Source organism: Nannobrachium achirus (genome assembly GCF_963921795.1).
Source record: "Nannobrachium achirus genome assembly, chromosome: 22".
Lineage (NCBI taxonomy): Eukaryota > Metazoa > Chordata > Actinopteri > Myctophiformes > Myctophidae > Nannobrachium > Nannobrachium achirus.
The window spans coordinates 6,580,697-6,602,619 of NC_137829.1; the positions used below are offsets into that span (position 1 = coordinate 6,580,697).

The 21,923-nt window shown below is 43.1% G+C and overlaps 2 protein-coding genes across 6 annotated transcripts in view; one reads left to right on the forward strand and one right to left on the reverse strand.

Annotated features, from left to right (window-relative positions):
- Positions 1-4,041: 4,041 nt before the first annotated feature.
- rpl8 (ribosomal protein L8) lies at positions 4,042-7,721 on the forward strand. Its single transcript, XM_080753232.1, has 6 exons — positions 4,042-4,091; positions 5,117-5,260; positions 5,785-5,926; positions 6,330-6,548; positions 6,813-6,928; positions 7,526-7,721. Exons 2-6 carry the CDS (start codon positions 5,123-5,125, stop codon positions 7,682-7,684), a joined length of 774 nt encoding a protein of 257 aa, XP_080609358.1. The 5' UTR covers positions 4,042-4,091; positions 5,117-5,122; the 3' UTR covers positions 7,685-7,721.
- Positions 7,722-10,177: 2,456 nt separating this feature from the next.
- Positions 10,178-21,923, reverse strand: part of usp9 (ubiquitin specific peptidase 9) — a 55,765-nt gene continuing 44,019 nt past the window's right edge. For 3 of the 5 annotated variants that reach the window (XM_080753762.1, XM_080753760.1, XM_080753761.1), the window contains 14 exons: positions 21,691-21,864; positions 21,427-21,568; positions 20,115-20,865; positions 17,824-17,947; positions 17,503-17,728; positions 17,064-17,193; positions 16,706-16,891; positions 16,178-16,398; positions 15,630-15,718; positions 15,354-15,510; positions 14,896-15,108; positions 14,052-14,162; positions 12,639-12,737; positions 10,178-12,356 (listed from right to left, as the gene is read on the reverse strand). In XM_080753762.1, coding sequence (XP_080609888.1) covers positions 12,117-12,356; positions 12,639-12,737; positions 14,052-14,162; positions 14,896-15,108; positions 15,354-15,510; positions 15,630-15,718; positions 16,178-16,398; positions 16,706-16,891; positions 17,064-17,193; positions 17,503-17,728; positions 17,824-17,947; positions 20,115-20,865; positions 21,427-21,568; positions 21,691-21,864 — 2,863 coding nt within the window. In that variant the 3' untranslated portion in view covers positions 10,178-12,116. The remainder of the gene's footprint in view (positions 12,357-12,638; positions 12,738-14,051; positions 14,163-14,895; positions 15,109-15,353; positions 15,511-15,629; positions 15,719-16,177; positions 16,399-16,705; positions 16,892-17,063; positions 17,194-17,502; positions 17,729-17,823; positions 17,948-20,114; positions 20,866-21,426; positions 21,569-21,690; positions 21,865-21,923) is intronic. The other 2 variants (XM_080753764.1, XM_080753763.1) reach the window with 1 other exon arrangement.

A 21,923-nucleotide genomic window follows, 5' to 3' on the forward strand; every position in this document is an offset into this window, starting at 1 on the left:
TGCTGGGGACCCCTTGGAAGTTGATACCACTAGTCTAAAATCATAACACCACGACACACAGCCCATGCACGTGCACAAAATTCCTGCTTCCACCGGGCTGCTCGGAAACTGTACACAGGACATCTGGTGTGGCTTCTGATCATAGGTTTCAAATGTCCTTAGCCAAAGCTTTACACAATTACACAGGTCATGTGTAGGTGTAGTAGGTGCAGTAAAGTCATTTGGGGAGGGGGGGAGGGTGTATGGTGACCATATGTCACAGGGATCAAGTATACCAGAGGTAATTGGATGGGGGCTTCAGATGCCAACCAGTCTGTGAGGTTCATAATCTCCAAACTCAGTTCAATCCATGTACCAACAACATTTTAAAGTGTTGTCTTACATCCTATCGTGTAGGCTAATTGTAGATCAAGTTGCTGCCAAACAATCAAATATGGGTGTGAGCGGAAGTCAATGTTTCTAAACTTCAAGATCATATCTTGAGCAAGACTGGTCTGATCATGAATGTTTTTTTTTTCTTTTTCTTTTTTTTTCTGACTCACCATGAATCACTGAGCTTATATGGGTATATTTAATGACGTCATTACTGATCTGACACTGGCAGCGTACACAGTGTGCTTTCTGTACACACCTACCTACAGTGTGGAGCACCTCTCTAAAAATGTTGTCCAACTGGTTGCTAGTCCCTCCCTGTCCAGCTGACAGTTATATAAGGTAGAGCGAGAGTGTGCCAATATAGGCAGCATAAATTCAGCTGAGTGCATATTGTGTTTGTGGCAAGACAACCCATGGGAAAATGTTGTCTGGTGTGGATCTTCTTCGTGTTCCTTGGAGTTTAGTGGGCTTTAATTTGATATTTCTAGTTTTTCTTTTCCTATGGCAAACATCAGAACAACATCTTTTCAACTTTTAGATGTCCAATTATCATACCTGTTGTTTTTATTTGTATAGCTTCATTGATGCTTTTGAGGAATGGTCCCACCTGCTGGACAAAACAAGACATACAATACAACAGATATGTATTCACATAGTAATAGTAATGGAATGATGTATTTACTAACATCATTGGGATGTCAGAACAGGTCAGCTATATCCTTCTGCTGAGCTGGGATGAGGTGTCACGCACTGTGACTGACGCATGCACGCACGCACAGGATCTGCAGGTTTTTATAGTAGGCCTAAATGCGACCTACGGTCGCAATTATGTAATCAGAAAACAATAACTATAATCAGGCAGACAGACAGGCAGGCACTAGTTAGACAGATATATACTCACATCAACATAACAATCAATACTAGCAAATGTATGTTAAACAATAATAAAAAAAAATAAGTTTAACTAGAAGCAGTGCTCTTCCGAGCACAGGTCTCCACCAGGCCACACAAATCAGCCTGTTATAGCGCCAGCATGAGGCTGATTTAAAAAATCACACCCGTGTGAAGTGGAGCTGTGTGTGTGTGTGTGTGTGTGTGTGTGTGTGTGTGTGTGTGTGTGTGTGTGTGTGTGTGTGTGTGTGTGTGTGTGGATCATGTGTACCGATTTTTGTGACATTTGAAGAAAATATGTAGGAAAAGGAGCAAAAAGTGTGTTTTGGAGAAAATTCAAGATGGCGGAAAATCTATCATGGCGCAAATGGGCGTGGCCTATATGGGGAGATGCGTCATGACCCAAGGAATCCAGGGAAAAAATATTTTTAATTTTCCGACCTACGGTTCAAGAGTTACAGGCCAAAACGTAAAGTGGGGTGTTATGGCGCCACCATGCGGCCAAATGACACAATTATTTTTTATTTAATCCTTGAAATCATTATGAACCTCCTCTCCAAGTCTTGAAACTCTAGCCCCTATGGTTTGCGAGAGACAAATAATTGAATGTGAGTTTTTGCGATTCCCATTATAAGTCAATGGGGAAAATTAATTCACTAATAAATTAATATCAATTAAACTATTGAACCTTTCTCTTAGCAAGTTACTAGCCCACGATTCCCGAGTAAGCCGGTCGATTTGACATATGGCGCGAGTGTGTGGTGGCAAAACTGTGGGACTAGTAGCGTGCCGAAGTTTAGGAAGTTCAGGCTACATACAGACACACACACACACACACAGACAGACAGACCCACACGGCCACGTATAGGGAGCCTGTGCTTCACACAGCTCCAAAAATGTGGGGCAGAGGTTCTGAATTAGCATCCAGGGAGTGTGTGTGCTCAGTTTGGCAGCGATCGGGCCAACGGCGCCGGAGATTAGCTGGTAACAACCAGGCCACACAAATCGGCCTGTTATAGCGCCACCATGAGGCTGATTTGAAAAATGTGGGGCAGAGGTTCTAGATTGGCATCCAGGGAGTGTGTGTGATCAGTTTGGCAGCGATCGGGCCAACGGTGACTGAGATTAGCTGCTCACAAACTGCGAGGACACACGGACGCACGCACGCACGGACGGACGGACGGAGGGGAAAACATACTCTCCCTCAGCCTTCGGCTGGTGGAGACAATAAATAGAAAGCTCAAAAATATCAAAGTGGTGCTTGGTTGGAATCTTTATTATCACATCACAGTAAAGAAGAGGGTGACCATTGTGTGTAAGCTCCAAGAGTTTTGTTGTGTAAAAGAGAGCAAAACGAGTATCAATGTACAATGTTTATTAGTCAGGTTCAACCATATCCACAAGTTAAACTCACCAATTCCAGACTGATGACAGGCAGTGGTCATGTCTTGTTCAACAGTCACAGGAAACCTGGTGGTCTTGCCCTTTAACAGTGGGAGGTCACTCAATTCAATTCACTCATTTTCAATTCAATTTTCAATTCAAAGGAGCTTTATTGGCATGAGAAAACATAAGTTTACATTGCCAAAGCAAGTGTCAAAAACTCAAAATATAATAAAAACGGTGGAAAATGGGGAACATATAGGCCTATACAGTTGGAGGGGATACAACATTGTGTAAGCTATGTCACATTGTGTCCTTATGTACAGTAGGCCTATATGGGGTATGAAGCTTTTTTGAAAAATGTCAATAGTATACAAAACAGCCTCAGATTTTAAATGCTTTTAGCAGCTCTGTTTATCGTGCACCCGATAAACACGTTATCATTCCATGGAATGGGCTCATTATCAAAATGTTTATAGTGTATGTGCAGTAGGTCTAGATGCCACTCAATAGTTGTTTGTAGTCCTTAGGGTGGCTGTACTCACCGGGGAGGTTTTAAGGGATCATTGATTATGGAGCAGGGCATTGATGGGTCAGTGACTGTGAGGTGGCACTCGAAACTACAGAAGTGTTACCAGCTACATACATACAACACATCTTGCATAGTATTAAACAATGCCTATGCATCTGCCATCTGGCAATGTCAACCCCCCACTGAGAGCTTAGCAGCAGGATCCCCCTTTCCTCCCAATCCAGACCCCTGCCATCCGAATCCACACCTCAGGTTCTGCACCCTGCCCCCATAGACAGACAGACAGACAGACAGACAGACAGACAGACAGACAGACAGACAGACAGACAGACAGACAGACAGAAATAGATAGATAGATAGATAGATAGATAGATAGATAGATAGATGGATAGATGGATGGATGGATGGATGGATGGATGGATGGATGGATGGATGGATAGATATATAGATAGAGACTAGAGAGAGAGAGAGAGAGAGAGAGAGAGAGAGAGAGAGAGAGAGAGAGAGAGAGAGAGAGAGAGAGAGAGACACAGACAGACAGACAGACAGACAGACAGACAGATAGATAGATGTTGTGCTGTGAGTTATCAACAATAATAGCCTATTCAGATTCGATTACATTTTTAAAATCCAAGATTAAATCCAGGATTATTAAACTAATTACTGACTACAGGCATATAATAAATAAAGCAAATTGGACACTGACATTGTGTCCAACTTTGCATTATTTCTCTGTAAATGTGTTATCCTTTTAGCATTATTGTATAACTGTAGCAGCTGTATTTTTTTGCAAACCGTTAGTAAAGTATTCAATCAATGACTACATTTCCCATGAGCCCCCCTGGCATATTCACCGGAAGAAAACAGCCGTTTGTTCCTTACACTTCCTCTTTCCATCAACGGGGTTTAGGTATGGGAGCTTTGGCCTATTACTCTTTGCAATATCTTATCTAAATCACGCTAATTTAATGTCCATCCACCCAAAATCACCCCTAGATCATACGAAACAAAGTTAGAAGAGTACGGCTTACGTACTATTTAAAAGATTACGTTCTTATTTTGATGTATAATTTCTGTGTATAACTCCGTGATGACATGGCGTAGTATTATCGGTTTGAAGTCATAGCAAGAAGACCGGGGGTGACCGGTAGTATGACTATTCTTGGAAAAACGTTCCCCTTCAAACTTAACCTTTAGACATCTTTTAGACGATAGCCGCATGATACGTCTTAAACTACTATTTTAGAATTATGCTCTTTTTATCAGCCACTGCCAGTTTGGCTGCTGCAATGCTAACATTAGCATGCTAACTAAGCGGTGAATCGTGCTTCATGTCAGTTCTCAACTTCTTGTTGTCTTTCTTTTTATTACATTTGGTTTAGTAGATAGACAGGCAGATACCTTACGTTTAGCTAGGCACTGGAATATACTATTTGCTTGGCTTAACCTACTAACCTAGCTGTCATACAAGCGAGCCAATGAGAACTGTTGTGATTCACCGCTAGCTGGCATGCTAATGTTATCGGTTTAAATTAGTGTTTCTCGAACGTGCACATTTCAAGGTTTCCCCTTAACCCTGACAGTGTACAAATGGAACCAAATTTGTACAATGTCAGTTACAGACTAGTATGGGTCAATTTAGACCCCCCCTAAAGGAATCCACAGATTCCCTGGAATCCACTTTGAGAACTACTGGTTTAAATGATGTTTATATTCAACTAAAGTATTGATTCTCTGATGGACACCACCCATCATCTCAAAGTTAGAATGCATTGTCCCCCACTGACAACGAATTATGAGTGATGCTGTCAGACTTGGATCTCCTTTTAGTAGACCTTGTACCAGTGAACTGTACCGTCATGAAACTGTACCTTTTCCTATGCAAACTTCTAATAAAGTCATCAATCAATCAATGCCTTGTCTTTTTTGCTCTAGGACACAATGGGACGTGTGATCAGGGGACAGAGAAAAGGTGCAGGCTCTGTGTTCAGAGCTCATGTGAAGCACCGCAAAGGTGCTGCTAAACTCCGTCACATTGACTTCGCTGAACGTCATGGATACATCAAGGGGATCGTGAAGGTACACACAAAATGCACACACCACACCAACTATATTCAACTCGTGCAGCCTGATCGGTCTTGGTCTTCGTGTCAGTAGGGCTGTCACAATTATTACATAATCGTCTAATCGTGATTATTTGACATTATCGCAATTATTTTGTCATAATCGTCATAATCGTGAATGTTGAAAAATGTCAGAAATAGTGGAAATAGCAGATCTACAAGCTCACAACGCGTCGCATCGCGACGCGTTGTGAGCTTGTAGATCGGCTATTTCCACTATCAATGTTATTTTTTAAGTAGTAAGTTGTCAAATATGTCAGTAATTTCTTCGTGTATTTAGGTTTTGTGTCATATCTGTCATGTGCAACTTCAAAGCCTAAAAGCCAAACGGAAATGTAATTGTCAATGACAAAAACACAATTAAATCGTTAATCGCCAATTATTTGAGTGACAATTAATCGTCATGTAAAATGTCATATCGTGACAGCCCTACGTGTCAGTATCTTAGGGTATTTACCCTGGTTATTTCCTCCCCCTCAGGATATCATCCATGACCCTGGCCGTGGTGCTCCCCTGGCCAAAGTGGTGTTCCGTGACCCCTACCGCTTCAAGAAGAGGACAGAACTCTTCATTGCCGCCGAGGGCATCCACACTGGACAGTTCATTTACTGCGGCAAGAAGGGTAAGGGCCCTAAACCACAGGCATTTTGGTGTTTCACTAGGCGTATGTATGCACAAAGATGGCATCTACCTTGATCAATGTTTCTCCCTGTCATCTCAAAGTAGAACCAAAAATGTCTGATTTAGAAGAATAGATCATCAGCAACGCGTAATCGTACACTAATCCTAAAATGGTCTCTAAAGCCAAAACAAAAAGGCCATTTTAGTGTGGTTTGTGATGTTTGGAACTTTGGGTCAACCAACATTTAATTCAGTGACCATGGGGCTAAAGTTGGTTTTCATGTTCACTCAAATTGGAATTAATAGACTCCAACCTCCAACCAGTCTCTTAAAAAGGCAGCCACCTACTTCACTTCAGATATGGGGAGTAAAACGGATATGGCATGTCTTTCTTTCCTTCACAGCTCAGCTGAACATTGGCAATGTCCTGCCTGTTGGTGTGATGCCTGAGGGTACCATTGTCTGCTGCCTGGAGGAGAAGCCAGGTGACAGGGGCAAGCTGGCAAGGGCATCCGGAAACTACGCCACAGTCATCTCCCACAACCCAGAGACCAAGAAATCCAGAGTGAAGCTTCCCTCTGGCTCCAAGAAAGTCATTGGATCTGCCAACAGAGCTGTTGTTGGTAAGGACCATCCCTTTGAACTTGATTTGAATGCAGCATGGTTGGGCACAAATAACAATTTCAAACGTTGCCTTGATATAGATTAATGAACAATTAAAAAAGGGAAAATAGAAGATCTACAAGTACAGGATTATGTGGTTAAGCACACTAATCAATTTAGTCTATCTATTGATTAATTCTTTGTGACTATTCAGTGATTATACATTATTTTCGGTTAATTGTCTGTGCTTTGTGAGTAATGCTTGATTGCCTCATCTTCACCAGGTGTGGTTGCTGGTGGTGGACGTATTGACAAACCCATCCTGAAGGCTGGCCGTGCTTACCACAAGTACAAGGCCAAGAGGAACTGCTGGCCACGTGTCCGTGGTGTGGCTATGAACGTAAGTGGACATGCATTTCTGGTTTACTTAAACGTGGTGTGGCTATGAACGTAAGTGGACATGCATTTCTGGTTTACTTAAACGTGGTGTGGCTAGTATGAACGTAAGTGGACATGCATTTCTGGTTTACTTAAATTGTAAGTAAAAGTGACGTAACAAATTAGGGGGGCCGGCACACTCTTAATTGTAGAATTTGTATAGTTCTTTAACAGCGGCCATGCCTTGCATTTGAAAAGCACATTTATTTGGGGTGCCCGCTGGCCTACTGGTCCAGGCGCATACCACTTAGGCATTGCCACATAGGCATGGATGCCTGGCGGCGTCGCCGGTTCGATTCCCGATCCGGACGACCTTTGCCGTGTCGCTCCCCATCTCTCCCCCCCTGTTTCCTGTCAGTCTACTGTCCTATCAATAATTTAAACATTTATTCATTATCTAAGTCAAATCAAGCAACAAAAAAGTGGAACTTACCTGCAATTACCAGGCTAAATAACAACAGAAATTGACTGAACATCCTCACTTGAAGAAAGTAAAGTCGGGGTACTCTTAGTGAATTCATCTTAACTAACCTTGTGAATCATTCTCCTCCCTGTGTAGCCTGTTGAGCATCCCTTCGGTGGTGGTAACCATCAGCATATTGGTAAGCCCTCAACCATCAGGAGGGACGCACCTGCTGGTCGCAAGGTCGGTCTTATTGCTGCTCGTCGCACAGGCAGACTGCGTGGAACAAAGACTGTCCAGGATAAGGAGAACTAATTGCGTTTCTTGATAATAAAAGTTTGTTCTAAAATAATCTGAAGTGTTGGGCTCTTCCTTCCACCACATACATCAAGGTCTTTTGAGGAAATGTTGCCCTTGGCTTTAACCATAAAACCCTTAGAGGACTTTGCCACTTTTCAACCCATCTTCATATAATAGGTCCTCACTAATGTTCATAATAAAATAGCACAATTATTTTCTACTCTGTCCAGGTCTCTTAGGAGAGCTGTGGGAAGTTCAGAAATCCATCGTCTTATGACATCATTTTCCCAAAAAATGTATCAATATTTTTGAAAAGAATATTTAGATTTGTATTATCGCGAGAACAGCAGCTTCCACTTTAACATAGCAACTTTTCAGGAGTAGAAAGCCTGCATTTTCTATTAGCTTTGATTCCCAATCGATGATGTCACAAGACGATGGGTTTCTGACCTGCCCACAAAAAAAAGCTATTTTTTAGTGACGACCAATTATATGAAGATAGGTTAAAGTGGTGAAGTACTCCTTTAAGTTTGACCTAAGCAGTCTAACCAGTGTCAATGTGGCATAGTCTTCTTTTCATAGTCTATTCTAATGTAAGGATACATGTTGAAAGTGAATATTGGTTCAGTAGCTTTTAATTGCACTCACAGGAATACTGGTATTCATTCTATAATGGTGATGTATTGGTTGGGGCTTTTAGGAGTGTCAACATGTTATTCACACATCAGTTGTAGCATTTTCCAGAGTAACATTGCCAAACAATCTGCTGAAATGAACCAGAATGCACAATTATTACCACTGTTAAAGAAAATAAATATAATACAAATATATTTTTTAAATCTATAATGTAGTGCCCCAGAGCAACAACTACCAGTTGTACACTGTAACATGGTTTAGTCTTGAACTAGGCAATGTATTTCAAGCCCTAGCATCCTATGGTAATTATTACATTGTATATAGTTGCAGCTGGGCAGAAGGCTTGAATCTCCAGGTAGCCGGGGATCCAGTCCCTCAAAATGGGAGGGGACCTGTGATGTTCTGCCGCACTTTTTATTTCTGTTTTATCTATTAGTTTGGTCACTAAGGTCCACAGAATGAGAGGCCTGCTCTGCCGGAAACATCGCGAAAAAAAGTTATGGCCATTTGTATATTCACTGTCCCATTGACTCCACTACACAGGAAAGGAAATATATTATAAACAAGAAAAAATCTGCTTTAAGTAGCACGTGAGGGGTCAAAATGGAGGGTTTTCATGATTCTGAATCCATTGCAAGCATTTGTTTTGCACAAAAAACATTCCTTGGGCTAGAAAACAAACCAACAAAAGTGTCAAAAGTGATGACTCATCACTGTGATGACTGTGAAAAGTGATGACTCATCACTTTTCACACTTTTGTTGGTTAGTTTTCTTGCCCAAGGAATGTTTTTTGTGCAAAACAAATGCTTGCAATGGATTCACAATCATGAAAACTCTAAATTTTGACCCCTCACATGCTACTTAAAGCAGAATTTTTCTTTTTTATAATATATTTCCTTTCCTGTGTAGTGGAGTCAATGGGACAGTGAATATACAAATGGCCATAACTCTTTTTCGCGATGTTTCCGGCAGAGCAGGCCTCTCATTCTGTGGACCTTAATGACCAAACTAATAGATAAAACAGAAATAAAAAGTGCGGCAGAACATCACAGGTTCAACCCTATTCCTTGAGCTTTAGGGCATGTGGATCCCCGACTAAGGTCATTTTCATTTCTATTTTTTTCAGTGTCAAAAGTAGCTGATTTACATGCTCAACCCATCATGCTTGTTTTATAAATACTGAACCAATGAAAGTACTTGCGACTGAATAAATTGACATACAAGGTTTCCACCCGACAGCAATAGGATGGTTCTCAAAGTGGGGTCCAAGGGTACCCAGCAAATTGTGTTGATACAGCATCAATCATTAACAATTTTATCAAATTCTATGGATATTCAAAAATAGATACGCAAGCTTGTACATCTGAGATTTTGAAAGTTTTTCTTTTCTTAAAACCAATCTCTTCTGGGGGTTCCTGGCACAAACAAATCTGAGATGGGGTCTGTGGCCAAATATACAGTATATCAATTTGGGGTCCTTTACATGAAAACATTTGAGAACTACTGCTTTATAGAGTACAGTCAATGATAGTCACATTGCTTGTCCTAGCCTTAAAAATGTTCTGCCCCTCCATCCCAAGTGACCCCTAAACAAATGACACATGATCAACTGGTGTCCATTGACTTTAATTTAAAAGTATAGTGATGCATATCCCTTTGCCAGCCCATACTGTATCATGAACTTTACACTCATCTTGATCCATTATAAAACAGCACCTCACAGCAACTCATACTTCACTCTGTTACCATGTCAACTTAATATGAATGCACTTTGTGATGAAATAATTGACTACAAACGTAAGAATTCGATTCTGCAAATGGAAACCTGCTCTGATTGACTTACTGAATGCATCAGTACAAATGAGACGCAGTCAAGATTCCATGTTCTTTATTTGCTAAGGGCGCAATGCTTTTTTTTTTTGTTATATTTCTGTGCACAAAAAACCTCACAAAGTGAAAGTTCACATCGCGACTGTAGCTCCAGAATTCAACGTCACACCATGGCCAAAACAAAAGTCGGCAAAAAACAGGGCGCAGAACTCTGTACAGTCAATATCTTCTTTAAAAATAACACAAGGACAAAAATGTTCCTCTTAAATCAAATTCTATTTTTTTTAGTGAAATACAACAAAATAAATTCTATAAAATAAGAGCAAAATATTTAAATATAATACGGTGGGCAGAATATTTTCATTTGCAGGAGTATTTGGTATGTTTTTTTTGACAAAATAATAATAAAATGAAATCCAAAAAATACACGCATTCAAGTTACCAATTAAATACAGTATTTACTGATGGTTACCTTTTTACTCCTACAGAATTACACGTTAGCTCAAGTTGCAACATGACTAACCAGCCGCTATTCTTATGGTACAACCCTGCTGTGTAACCCATTCTCCATGGAGGGAGAGGGAGTCTGGAGACACTGATGCTCAGGAGAGGTCACCCTGGGTTACAGTGAGACACCCCGACTGGCCAGCTCCATGGCAGAACGGAAGCCGACGGGCAAGAAGTCTGTCTAAGACTAGGGCCTATTGGGAGAGGCAGAAAAGCAAACCACACGGTCTATTCGTACACCAGGTAGTCTGGTGTAGCAATTCTGTTGCATAATGTTTTTTTTTTCTTTTTCATTTTTCAGAATTCCTATCAATGAAAACTAAGCTTGTCTAGCCCACCAAAAAACTGACTGCCGAATGTGAAGTTGTAGGATCATAATAATGTGCAATTGAAAAGCCACTTAGTCATACATTGGTTCAAAGTATCGCCCTCAATGTACAAGGGGTAGATGAATAAAAAAGAAAAAACAGAAAAAAAAAAGAAACACGACTTAAGGATAAGTCCCCTCTGGAGCTGTGGATTAGGAACGACAGCTGTAGGTTGTTATGAACACAAGTCTTCCCTTGGGCTACACTATTCTGGTGAGAAGCCATGCTAAATGTTACAGCATTATTAACTAGAGCTTCAAAAGGATTGAATTACCGGAGAAAAAAAAAGAAAAAAAAAAGAGAAAGGCAATGAGTTTCAGAACAATGTTGCATCACCGCTTTTTCACATCAACCAAACACCGTAAAAGTTCACCCAACCATTCCACGTCTCACACTAAAACCAACCACGTGAGTTGATTTGGCATGGGTCATAAGGTTGCCAAGGAGTTTAATAATATTATAATTATGATAATAACAATGCGTCCTCCTACAGTTGAATGACCAGTAACCGTCCAATGGCAGACCAAACCTCACTGCTGAGCATGGGTGATAAACAAAAGGGAGTTTTTTTTTGTCTTCTTACAGAGTTTCTTTTTTTGTTTTAGTTTTTTGTTTGTTTGTTTATAGTATCCATTTAGGTTTTTTCTCCATCAGATCTGCTAGATCTCCCAACAGCAAACCAGACACAGTTATGCTACTGGGGGATTTGAATAGTCAAAGACATTAACATACTATGTACACCTTTTCATCATGTAGACAAGCGCTTCAGCATCGTCAGGTCTGGGTAAATTGTTCTCGTTCGCTCTATCCACTCCCCCGCCTCTGCAAGACACCAACAAGCCCCAGTCAGAAGGGCAGGCATCCCCAGGCCAGGGAAGAGCGCCTCCCCCAGGTTGACTATCGACAGCAGGCTGATGGAGGAGAGACTCCCAGAGGTGGCCTAGAGGGGCTGGGAGGCGCGGCTCTGCCCTGCCCTGGGGGCCAGCGAGAGAAAGCAAGAGAGTGTCCCGATGAGGAGCTCTGTCAACCGGAGGATGATAAGGAGGGAGAGCAGGACGATGGAGGCTCGAGGCACAGCAGAGGGGTGGGGGTGGGACAGGTGACGTTACTCCTTAGGTGGGGCAGGCGCTGGGGTGGAGGTGGAGGTGGAGGCAGGGGCAGGGGCGACCTCCTCCGTGCTCTCCCAGTTCTCTTGTGCTCGTGGGCCTGGTCCAGGAGTCGGGCCAGGGCCTGGGGTCTGGGTCGGGCCTGGCGCTGGTGCAGTAGCAGGCCCAGGGCGCTGAGGGTTGTTCATGTGCTGGGCAGCAGGCCCTGTGTAAGGCTGCCCATGGGGGTGGTTGTTCTGCTGAGGAGGATAAGACAAAGGGAAATCAGCACACCTTTTCTGGGTTTTTCTTCTTTTTTTTTAGCGGTACCAACTGCTCCTACATCTGGCTTTGTCTGTTTGTACATGATCCCACACTTGGCTTGTTGGCCAAGCTTCGCAGGGACGCTTAATAAGATTAACGTATAAAAGGCACCGCCTTACTTCACACCACACTGGGTGTGATTTTTTTGAGTAATGATCTGCATCTTTATTGTAAATTGGCAGAGGAACGTTAAGGTGAAATGTGGTGTGTGAGTCTACCTGCTGAAACGGAGTGGTTCCAGGAGAGTGTGGGTAGAGAGAGGTGTCCTCTGGTGGGGAGGAGTCCTGGTCGTCAGGCGCTTCTTGGTCATCAGGCTCCTGGGAGTTGTACGAGATCGGTTATCCACTACATATTACGAAAGTGTATTTATGCATGTACAATCCTTTAGACAAACTTATACTAATGTGAATCATGTGGAAATGCTTCTCTCTGAAATGCATTGCGAGTGCCAACGTTCATGTTTTATTTCCCTGAGCGAGATTTAAGTGGCAAAATGCATTGTGTGGTAGAGTAAAAAGTCAAATAGTGTTCTATCAAACTAACAAGGTAAATTTTTAATAGACTTAATTATGTGTGTTGGTGTATTTTACACCAGCCACTTGATATGAGAGCCATGCCTTTATTGATGGATATCCACAATGGTTCTGCGGAGGCAGGAACAGTAGAATGCAGTACAATGTTTTCTGTTAAAATCAAACATCCTCTAAAAACTATGTGGGCTGAGGTCTCAATGTCATATTACAAATGATTTTTAAAATGTTCTTCAAAGTTCTACACATTAACATCTAGAAATGAACACAGTACAACATGGCAGACAATGGGAACAAATATATTCCCAAATTTGATGCAAGATGTAAAGGTCAACCAATTGATTCTCATCACTAGGTACCATCCTTTTTGTTAGCCTCTGCTGCTTTCTGTTCTAGCTCATTGCGATCAATTGGCTATGGTTTGAATTTCACTGGCAAAGAATTCTCATTGGATAACCAACCATCTTAGTAAAATGCGGTTAAAATCTTGTCCTCATCTCTCCTGAGATCCCTCAAAGCTCATACATGAAGTCGTGAACATATTCGCTTTGCAAAATATTTTTTAGGTAGTCAATTTTAAGGTGATCACATCAGCGTTTTACTTGTTGACAGATTGACAAAAAAGCATTTCAAGAGTGTGCAGTATTAATATTAAGTGAATGTGAAGATATTAGCTACCATAAAAAGACTCCAGAACAAAAATCCTGCAGTACTTCTAGGTTCAATTTGAAATAAAGACGAATCGATCCTAGCCCATCTTTAGCTATAGCCAAGGCTTCGAGTTTTCGATCAGTTATGCAGGTTGTTGGCTACACTGGTTTGAGTGTGTTGGGGAGGCAGAACGAACGACATGGATTCTTTGGACAGCAATAAGACATGAAATAAACTAAAAAATCTCCTCACTTGTCCAAGCTGTAAACATACTATTTCTTATGGCACTGGTAATATATTGTAGCCAACATAAGCCATCATTTTAGCAGAGGCAGGCGAACAATGACTGGCTACCTTTCTTTGATGTTTCTATACTAGTGGACAAGGAGAGAGGACGTAGGATGGCAACAGTGGCAGAGGAAGCTTGCTGCTGGGGTATATGAGTCTTACAGTGTGATGCTGCTGTCCTGTCCTCTCCCCTGGCAAAAGCTGCTGTGGCAAGGATGATTTCTGCATCGCGGCGCCTTCTTCAGACACCACCTCGTGCTTCGTTAAGTGACACTATTTTTGAAATGGCAGTTAATATTGCATATCCACAGGTGTCAATAGACGCTACAAGTCTGTCTGGTTTAGTAATAAAATTTTATGTTGACCAATATTAAGACTAACGGCAATCATCATACTGTCAATAACGAATCAATCAGGTTACAAACTATATCAGAGCTTATTCCGTTTAACAAATATAAAATAGGTTACAGGTAAGTTTTCCAACAAAAAAACAAGGTCAATCTAAAATTATAAGACTAAAAATGATCAATTGTATACATCTGAGGGGGCCAATAAACTGTAAATAAAAGTGTCGAAAACTCAAAGCCCTATCTATAGCAAAAAGCACTTAATTTAGGAAATCAATGCTTTCTAGACGTAACCTCAACTCAAGAATTTTGTTATTTAGCTGTTCAACATACCAATCACAACTCTCATATGATAGTATAACAGACAACACATTAGAGCAAGTGGGGGAAATAAATAAATGAAAATATGGCTACCAAATTGTAAGACTATATTGGCAAGAAATAAATGCGAACAAACTCCATTTATTGTTATGCATGCAATAGTGACATGCAATAATTAAGTACTGTATTGCTTTGATGTTTGATGTGTCTATACTATACTATCTTTATAAATCATAACCATTGAGGCTAAAGGTCATTTTGGATGTTAAAATAGGTGGTGTGGGAGCATGAGGTGTCTGTGTGAAGGCTAACGATGGTGGCCTCAGACAGACCATTACCTCCTCAGGACAGAGCTCGCAGGCCTTGGCCAATGTCATGCGCGCGCTGTGGGAGCGCTCCAGGAAGTAGCCATTGGACGTCTCATTGCTCTGGACGGGAGGGGACCAGTTGTTGTAGGTGTACTGGGGATTCCCCGTGTATGGCCTCCTTTCCAACTCATCCCCAAGCCACTCGACTGCCCATGTCCACTTGCGCTTCAGGTCGCCATTACTCTGCAGATCAACACACACAAAGGTTATTCCATATCCTATTAGTTTGGAAAGGCTGCACCGGAAGTAAATGCGGTGCCGTTAGTGTTGCAGGTGCATACGAAAAGGATTGACCACATTCACACAATGTTCATTTTGCACTAAAGTCATATTCAGGAGTAGAAAACCCCACCCCAGCTCGATGCAAGAGCAAAATGGCTGCCGTGTGAATATGGACAATTAGCTGTCTCTGTGAGAGTTATGTGCACCTGTAGGATCTGGTAGGCCACAGAACAGTTGCTGAAGAGAGCCACCATGCACTTTATACACTGGTAGGCCCGTTTCTGATAGTGGTTCTTGGAGCGCTGTATGGTGTCGAAAAGTCCATCTCTGTCATCAGGGATACCCTTGAGCACATTGTGGATTCTGCACAAGCAGAGAGAGAAAGGAAAGATTACCACCAATGTACTAGAATCACAGTCAGGACAGTGGAACATTGTTGACAGCACCTGTGAACCACCAAACAAGCATACACACACGCGCACCTGTGTGTCTGCCAGGAGTCCTCTATGAGCAAAATCTGTAGCAGCAGGTCCAGGTAAGGCCTCAGCTCATAGGTGTAGGAGTATGCCACCTGAACGAAAAACATAGCATAAACATCCCAATCACAAGCTTTTGCGGGCAGTTAAAGACAGTATGCACTACACAGGCTCAAGAGTTTTACTGTATAGATGCATTCAACATAATTTATTATTTACTTATTTAAGCTTTATTTTATGGGTCTCTCATTGAGACCGATTCTCATAACATGGTCAGATGGCAACAATCACACAAAGTTACAGACAGGACAATCAATACAGGTCAATCTAAAAACACACACACACACACACACACACACACACACACACACACACACACACACACACACACACACACACACACACACACACACACACACACACACACACACACACACACACACACACACACACACACACACACACACACACACACACACACACACACACACACACCATTAAAATGTAATAACTTGAGTTGTTTGTGTGTGTGTGTACCAGTGGTGAAACTATACCTGCCAGAGCAGCTCACTGAGAACGGTGGAAGAAAACTGTGGGTTCTCCCAGCAGCTGAAACGCAGCAGCTTGACTGTCTCCTCAGAGTTACTGCAGTCCTCAATGATCTTCTTTACATAGCTGGTCCTTACAAACAGGATCTCTGCTACCAGCTGCTGAACGGGCATCACCGGCGTGGCTAGGTTGGTGTCACCGTATGGATTGGGGAGAGGGGGGTTACCTAGAGAGACAGACAATACGTGCAGAGGAAAGGGAGTAAAGAGTGACACCGTGAGTGGTTTTCAAGCAGTTATTTGACCCATAAATAAAGTCTTGGTCTCAACTCTGGAAGCCCTCAGCTCTAAGCTCTGCCTACATGGCATATGAGTTCAGAGTGGCTAGTTTTGTCAGTCACTTGATCCTGAGCAAGGATGAAAAATCCTCATTGGGCTTTCCTTGATCTATTCACTCCTCCTCAAAATGTCTAGGACAACTAATATTAGCTCCAGTTTGTGTCAAATTTCATATGGACAAAAACAGACTTATACCATTGATGGAGGACTGCATGCGCGAAGAGACGTCACAGCAGCGCACTAGCTGGGAGACCACAGTGTAGAGCTTGCCCAGCTCTGCGTACTGGTACTTGATGGGAGGACCAGGGCCCTCGTCCAAAGCCACCAACATGAACGTGGCAGGAACACTCAATTTAAGAAGCTGTGTCTTCTCGGCTAGGCCTGTATGGGAAAATACAAAAACAAAACGCAAATCATTGAGGTGGAAAAACTATTACGGTTCTAACAATTTTCATATAAACCATTGAGGCAGAATGAGGCCGACTGAGATGTAGAGCAGATGAGCGTGACAGGCAAGTAAGTGTGTGTGTGTACATGTTTGTGGAGTCCTTACCCAGATTGGCATACATGACAAAGAGGTTGAAGTACTGCTGCAGATGACGGCCGTGCTCTGACACCTCTCTCCTGAGCAGGTTGAGTACGGCTCTCAACAGGTGGTCACTCAGACTCAGGTTATCGCAGCCCTGTTAAACACACACAAGAGAAACAACATGCGTCACTACATGGCTTACGAGTTGACATTAAAAATGCAAATTCTAATCCTATTCCAAGCCATATCTTAAATATTGAATGGGTTATAATCGCATGCAAACAGCTATAAAATATGTGTTTGTGTGTTGTGGTAGGTGTTGTGCTCTGATCTCAGTCCCATATCCGCAAGCATCATCCAACTGTCCACACTGTAATTAGACATCATCACTGATCAGAGCATGGGATTTGAGTTTAGCCAAAACCGCAATAATCTGGGTGCAATCGGAAGAGCTGGAACAAACCTGAGCTGCGGGTCCAGGGGAGGCAGTGGGGGAGGGACAGGGGCCGTCTTGCAGGGAGAAGTGTGCGATGAAGACGATGAGCTTGGCAAACGCACCCCGGACCTCAGCACTGGGGCACTCCAGCAGGTACTCGGAGAAGCGGTTGGCGTAGGCAAACAGGACGTTGTGTGCAAACCAGTAGCGTACATTCTTGCTGTGTCTCAGCAGGACGCAGAGGGCATCATACCTATAAGACCACAGATAGTGTCACAAGACATTTATAACCAAGTCGGAAGTAGTGACAAAAAGTCATCAATCAACGGTAGATACGGTATTACTCACCAGTCACTGGCGGGACCCCGCACTACTTTCTTGGTGTGAAAGCCTGTGCTGAAGAGGAACCTAGCAGCCAGCTGAACACTTATCATAGCTATCTCCTCTGCCTCTGGCAGAAGATGGTCTTGTCCTAATGAAAACAGACACCAGCAACACATTATTCAGCAAAGCATGTAAGTGGGATGCTCGGAAAAAAAAAAAAAAAATGTTCCCAATTAACGGTTCAAAATTAAACGATTTGGCACCGCGTTCAACAGCTCTTTTCTATCACTACATACGTATGACGTTTCAAACGTCAGCTCTTCAGATGCGCAAAATTTTACTTTTTCGTATATTCTTACTTTTCAGTTTTCATGTCCAGCATCTAGCACTGAAAGTATTTTTGTGGCCACATTCAAAAGCCAATTTTTGCCTTTTCCAAAACACACTTTCCTCCTCACTGCTTGATATGTCCTACCAAAACAGATTTTGTAGGGAATAAATACACTGGGCTAAATTGAAGCAGAATACACAGAATGCACTTCACAGCAATATTTTAACAGGCACAAATCCAAGTAAGGAAATGAAGGAACGTCTCCTTTTTGAAATGCAGCCAAACCCATCAACTATGACAGCTCCTAGACAATTCTCTGTTTTCTACATTAACCAGAAAATCCCTACAGGGATGAAGCTTCTTTCTAATTGCAAACAGTGATGTGGATATCCAGAGAGCAGCAATTGTTTGACTGAGAGAAAGACGAAACTGTTGTCTCTGGAGGAAAACAAATCAATACCATCAAATGTAATGTTTCAGACATGCAGTGGAACAGGATTTTATAATCTCATCCCCTGGAAAGATGCTCAATTTGTACTTCATTTCACCGCTTCAAAGTGAAGAGGCATTTGTATACTCTAAGTACTGTAAAAAATACATTTTGCGCGCATAGATTGTACATCTCTCACTATCCACTGAACCGACTGTTCATAACACATTTCCAAGGGTAGATTTTGTCAATGTATATTTTGACTATATTTATAGTACCCATTAATGCCACTGTTAATATACTGTTAGTGCACATAACTATACCCGTTAATCGCTCACATACCATCCAAATCCAAGACGGTATACCTCAATCTCCTGGTTTCTGGTACTTTATTCCTAATACCCATGCGTTGCTACCTGTTTACTCTTCATTATTCTTCACATGTAGCTGTCTTTTCCTGTGTTTCATAATTGCAGATGTACTACCATGACAACTGAATCTCTCTTGTGGGAACACAGAATTTCTCTTATGGGATCAATAAAGGTCTGTCTATCTAGGCATTTACAGGAGCACCATATTTGTCTATAAGGCCCTGATAACACGCTATGCTCTATACATTTTTGATGAGCGATACATTTAATCCCAACCAAGAGCTTTTACACCAATGACTACCCCTCGTAGGTAATTTCCCTGTGAAGCACCATAGGTCCGTGGCTCCATTAATAATGCATGGGCACATATTAACGTTAAACACCAATGTAGGGAAAGTGCAGTCCACAGTAGCCTGTGCTTACCATGGCTCTCTTCCAGCTCCCTGCATAAGCAAGTTACTTCTGCTTGCAACTCTATGAAATATCACTATATCACCCAGGCAAATAAAAGCTGTCAGGTGATTATTTAAGCTGGGGCTACGTAGATACCCTCACAAACACATGCAGTAATCCTGGTCTCTATAATGCCTCCCCCTGGCCAGCCGCGGCGCCTGATGGAGGGGAAAGGAACTGGTGGGAATAACGTGTTCCTTCCACGCGCTACGTCCAAACTGGGGAAAATCCCCACTGTCAGGTAACCTGGACTCCTCATGCATAGAAGGAAGCATGAGGTCAGTCTCCCAGGCGTGGCAGAGGGAGAGCAGAGCCCAGGATTACATAGGCAATTGGCACTGGATGAAATATCCATAAAATAATTCATTACTGCCCTTAAGTTCAAGAAGGGTCTGTGGGTATCAGATAAGAGGTATAAATACAAGCGTGGATGGGTCATCTACTGTATATGCGGCTTGCGCAGACAGACAGACGCACGCACGCACGCACGCACGCACGCACGCACGCACGCACGCACGCACGCACGCACGCACGCACACACACACACACACACACACACACACACACACACACACACACACACACACACACACACACACACACACACACACACACACACACACACACACACACACACACACACACACACACACACACACACACACACACACACACACACACACACACACACACACACACACACACACACACACACAGTGCTCTATGTTACCTGGAGGGGGGTTTAAATAGACACTGTTACAGGTCAGGAGTTTCTTAATGAACTGGAAATATTCCAGGCTGTATTGCATTCGGTTGTGCATGAACTGGACGTTCTGCTTGCGCACGCTGCACTCGATGACACACGGCATCTTGACTTGGTGCGGCTTGCTGGACGAGATGGTCAGCTCCTTGATGTACTTGATCATTTCGATATCCAGGGAGTCCATTCGCTCATAGAACAGGATGTAAGCATTCCACCAGCGTTTCTGGCGGCGGTACGACATGCGCTTCATCATGTGGTCGAACACCTCGCCCATGTACTCGCCGCCAAAGCACTGGTTCTTCATCTCCTCCTCGTCGTCCATCTTGCACTCAGTCACGTCACCATCATCGAACTTGTACCAGCGATTGCGCTCGCCATCGCCACCATTGCGCTGGATGATGTACGAGTAGTAATGGCCACCACTGGCCTGGCCCGAGTGCACCAGCACACCCACCAGGCGGTACTTGGAACTGACGGGGGGCGCGGGCTCCAACGGCTCGTTCTGCTGGATCACCTGGTTCTCCGGGTGAACATCATCACCCTCCAGCTTGGCCACACCAGCTACCGTGTACGGCTCCATGTCCAGCTCGCGCGGGAACTCGAAATAATCGTTGAATTTAATGGCGCACTCTCGCTCCCAGTCGTAGTCGAAGCGCTTGAGCTGGATAGCCAGCACAGGCGGAAGCTTCTTGATCAGCAGTCGCTTCACCGTGTCCACCTGAAGGAGGAAGAAAAGAATAAGTTGACAACTTGACACAATATTCCAGACACGACATTGCACTGGCGAATAAATCATCCAAAACTACCCGTAATTGCTGGAATATAAGCCGCACCTGAATATAAGCCGCACCAGCTAAATTTAGAACAAAAACAAATGTTTACATATATAAGCCGCACCTGACTATAAGCCGCAGGTGTCCTTCCTGCTTCCCCCTAGAGCGTCCCTGGTGGCCATTAGCTGTACAAATCTATATATAAAACCTTGTTAAAGACCATTGTAAAACTAACTAACTGGCCGTTTGCTGTAAAAATCTCTATATAAGCCGCACCGTTGTATAAGCCGCAGGGTTCAAAACATGGGAAAAAAGCCGCGGCTTATAGTCCGGCAATTACGGTAGTTGACTGAAACATGGGAGTCCTTAATGGAGTTTCTACCCTTCATTCATTCGTGTCAGTTTGTGTGGGTGAAACTGAATGTGTTTTTCTCCCTCTGTGCTTTATGGCCGTCATCAATTTTGACACTGGGTGCCCAGAGAGGACGTGGTGCTTGAGTTCTCACCTTCTTGTTGCACTTCTCACAGTGGTAAGCATTGGCTCCCTCCAGAAGGTCTCCTTTAACGTACTGCTCCATAGAGTCCAGCAGATTCTGGTGGTTCCTGATGTCTACATTCAGAGTGGTGAACGACTCTTCACACTCATACCTGGAAAACAAATATAGTTATCTGTTGCCTTTAGGCGGTCTGGGTGTTTTTCACCACCCTGACATAATAGCTAAAGAACTCTTAATGTGAGGTGGTGACTGGGAGTGGTGTTAGGCTCTCACCTATGGGGGCAACCCTGACAGATCTTCTGGTCAGCAAAGGAGCCTCCCAGCACCTTGCTGAGCATGGCGGGGTGACCCAGGGCTTTCAGAGCCTCGTCCAGACTGTCCACCAGGGAGTTGAAGAACTCAAGGGCATCGTGCTGCTCCCTCAGGTTCACTGGCTCACCCCACAACCTGGGGGGGGGGGGGGGTTAAGAAGGGGAAAATATAGCATTGATATGTGCCGTTAAGTA

Excerpts from the sequence above, each read along its gene's own strand:
- rpl8 (XM_080753232.1), top strand. The coding sequence starts at position 5,123 with ATGGGACGTGTGATCAGGGGACAGAGAAAAGGTGCAGGCTCTGTGTTC. Across the intron at positions 5,927-6,329 it reads CATTTACTGCGGCAAGAAGG|CTCAGCTGAACATTGGCAAT; the intron begins GTAAGGGCCCTA and ends TTTCCTTCACAG. Across the intron at positions 6,929-7,525 it reads TCCGTGGTGTGGCTATGAAC|CCTGTTGAGCATCCCTTCGG; the intron begins GTAAGTGGACAT and ends CTCCCTGTGTAG.